At 47.6% G+C, this 1,861-nt stretch overlaps 1 protein-coding gene across 1 annotated transcript in view; it reads right to left on the reverse strand.

Moving 5' to 3' along the window:
• Positions 1 to 1,861, reverse strand: part of EEF1G (eukaryotic translation elongation factor 1 gamma) — a gene marked incomplete at its 5' end in the record, with an annotated part of 10,359 nt that overhangs the window by 5,024 nt on the left and 3,474 nt on the right. Inside the window, 2 exon segments of the mRNA XM_057388388.1 lie at positions 465 to 675; positions 1,333 to 1,667. Coding sequence (XP_057244371.1) covers positions 465 to 675; positions 1,333 to 1,667 — 546 coding nt within the window.

Consider the following 1,861-nt stretch of genomic DNA (forward strand, 5'->3'; position numbering starts at 1 on the left):
GGGGGAAAACGGGGAAATTGGAAAAATTGGGAGAAATGGAGGCAAAAATGGGAAAAAATGAGGAAAAACGAGGAGAAATGGAGGAAAAAATGAGGAACAATGGGAAAAATTGGAGGGGCAAAACCGAGGAAAAATAGCGAGAAAACGGGAAAAAATGGAGGGGAAAATGGGAAAAAATGGGAGGGAAAAATGGGGAAAAAATGAGGAAAAATGGAGGGAAAAATGGGGGAAAAATGGGAAAAATTAGAGGGGAAAAAACGAGGAAAAATGGGAGAAACCAGAGTGAAGGTGATGATGATGATGATGATGATGGTGACGAAGGCTCTCACCTGTGATTAAATTGCAGCTCATGAAGGTTTGGGTGAGCTCCTCGGGGTATTTATATTGACAGTGACACAGGGACAGTGACAGTGACAGAGTGACACAGTGACAGCAGTGACAATGACAATGACACAGTGATGATGATGATGATGAAGGTGATGAAGGTGATGAAGGCTCTCACCTGTGATTAAATTGCAGCTCATGAAGGTCTGGGTGAGTTCTTCAGGATATTTGTACTGGCAGTACCACAGGGACCATCCCTGGGGGTCAAAGTGCTCCCAGAAATGCGGCAGCGCCACCGTCAGAGTGTCCTCGTTGGAGTATTTGCGTTTAAATTCATCCAAAATGAACGGGCTGAGGGGACAAAAGGGACAAAGAGTGACCACAGAGTGACCTCAGAGTGACCAGAGTGACCAGAGTGACCCCACCCCCGCAGTGTCCTCGTTGGAGTATTTGCGTTTAAATTCGTCCAGAACAAAGGAACTGGGGACAAAAGGGACAGAGGGGACAGTGAGTGACCTCAGAGTGACCACAGAGTGACCACAGAGTGACCACAAACCCCTCAGAATGACCACAGAGTGACCACAGTGACCCCAAACCCGCAGTGTCCTCGTTGGAGTATTTGCGTTTGAATTTGTCCAAAATGAACGGGCTGAGGGGACAAAAGGGACAGAGGGGACATTGAGTGACCACAGAGTGACCTCAAATACCTCAATGACCTCTTGGGCAGGTGGCTGAAGGGGTCCCTGGCTTTGGGCTCTGTGTGTCTATGATGTCCCCAATGTTCCCATGGTGTCTCTATGGTGTCCCCGATATCCCCAATGTCCCCAATGATGTCCCCACTGTCCCCAGGATGTCCCCAATGTCCCCAAATCCCCAATGACCTCTTGGGCAGGTGGCTGAAGGGGTCCCTGGCTTTGGGCTCTGCTGCCAGCCCATGGTGTCCCCAATGTCCCCAGGATGTCCCCAATGTCCCCAATGTCCCCAGGATGTCCCCAAATCCCCAATGACCTTTTTGGCAGGTGGCTGAAGGGGTCCCTGGCTTTGGGCTCTGCTGCCAGCACTTGTTCACACTCGTCCAGCTCCTCCTCGGGCTCCGCTCTCTTCTCGTCCCTTTTGTCCTTTTTGTCCCTGTCCTTGTCCTTCTCCTTCCGGGGGGGCTCCTTCCCCCTCTCCTTCTCCTTCTCCTTCCTCGGCTGCCCCTCTGCGAATTTCTTGGCTGCAAAAAAATAAAAAAAAAACCAAAAAATTGATTTAATTTGGAATTTTTACATAAAAAATTATAAAAAACGTAAAAATGTCCCAAAAAAGGACTGAAATTCTGGGTTATAACTGAGAAAAAAACACTAAAAAGGAATTAAAAGAGATGAAAATTCGGGTTTGGAACCTAAAAAAAAAAATTGTAAAAGGATCTCAAAAAAAATCTCTTTTAATTCCATTAAAAAAGGCGAAAATTTTATGGTAAAGCTGCAGCACTCCCAGTGTTCCCAGTTTATCCCAGTCCATCCCAGTGTCCCCAGTGTCCCCAGTGTCCATCCCA

This window comes from Malurus melanocephalus, unplaced genomic scaffold (genome assembly GCF_030028575.1).
Source record: "Malurus melanocephalus ecotype Western Australia unplaced genomic scaffold, MMel_1.1 scaffold_1883, whole genome shotgun sequence".
In the NCBI taxonomy this organism is placed as follows: Eukaryota; Metazoa; Chordata; class Aves; order Passeriformes; family Maluridae; genus Malurus; species Malurus melanocephalus.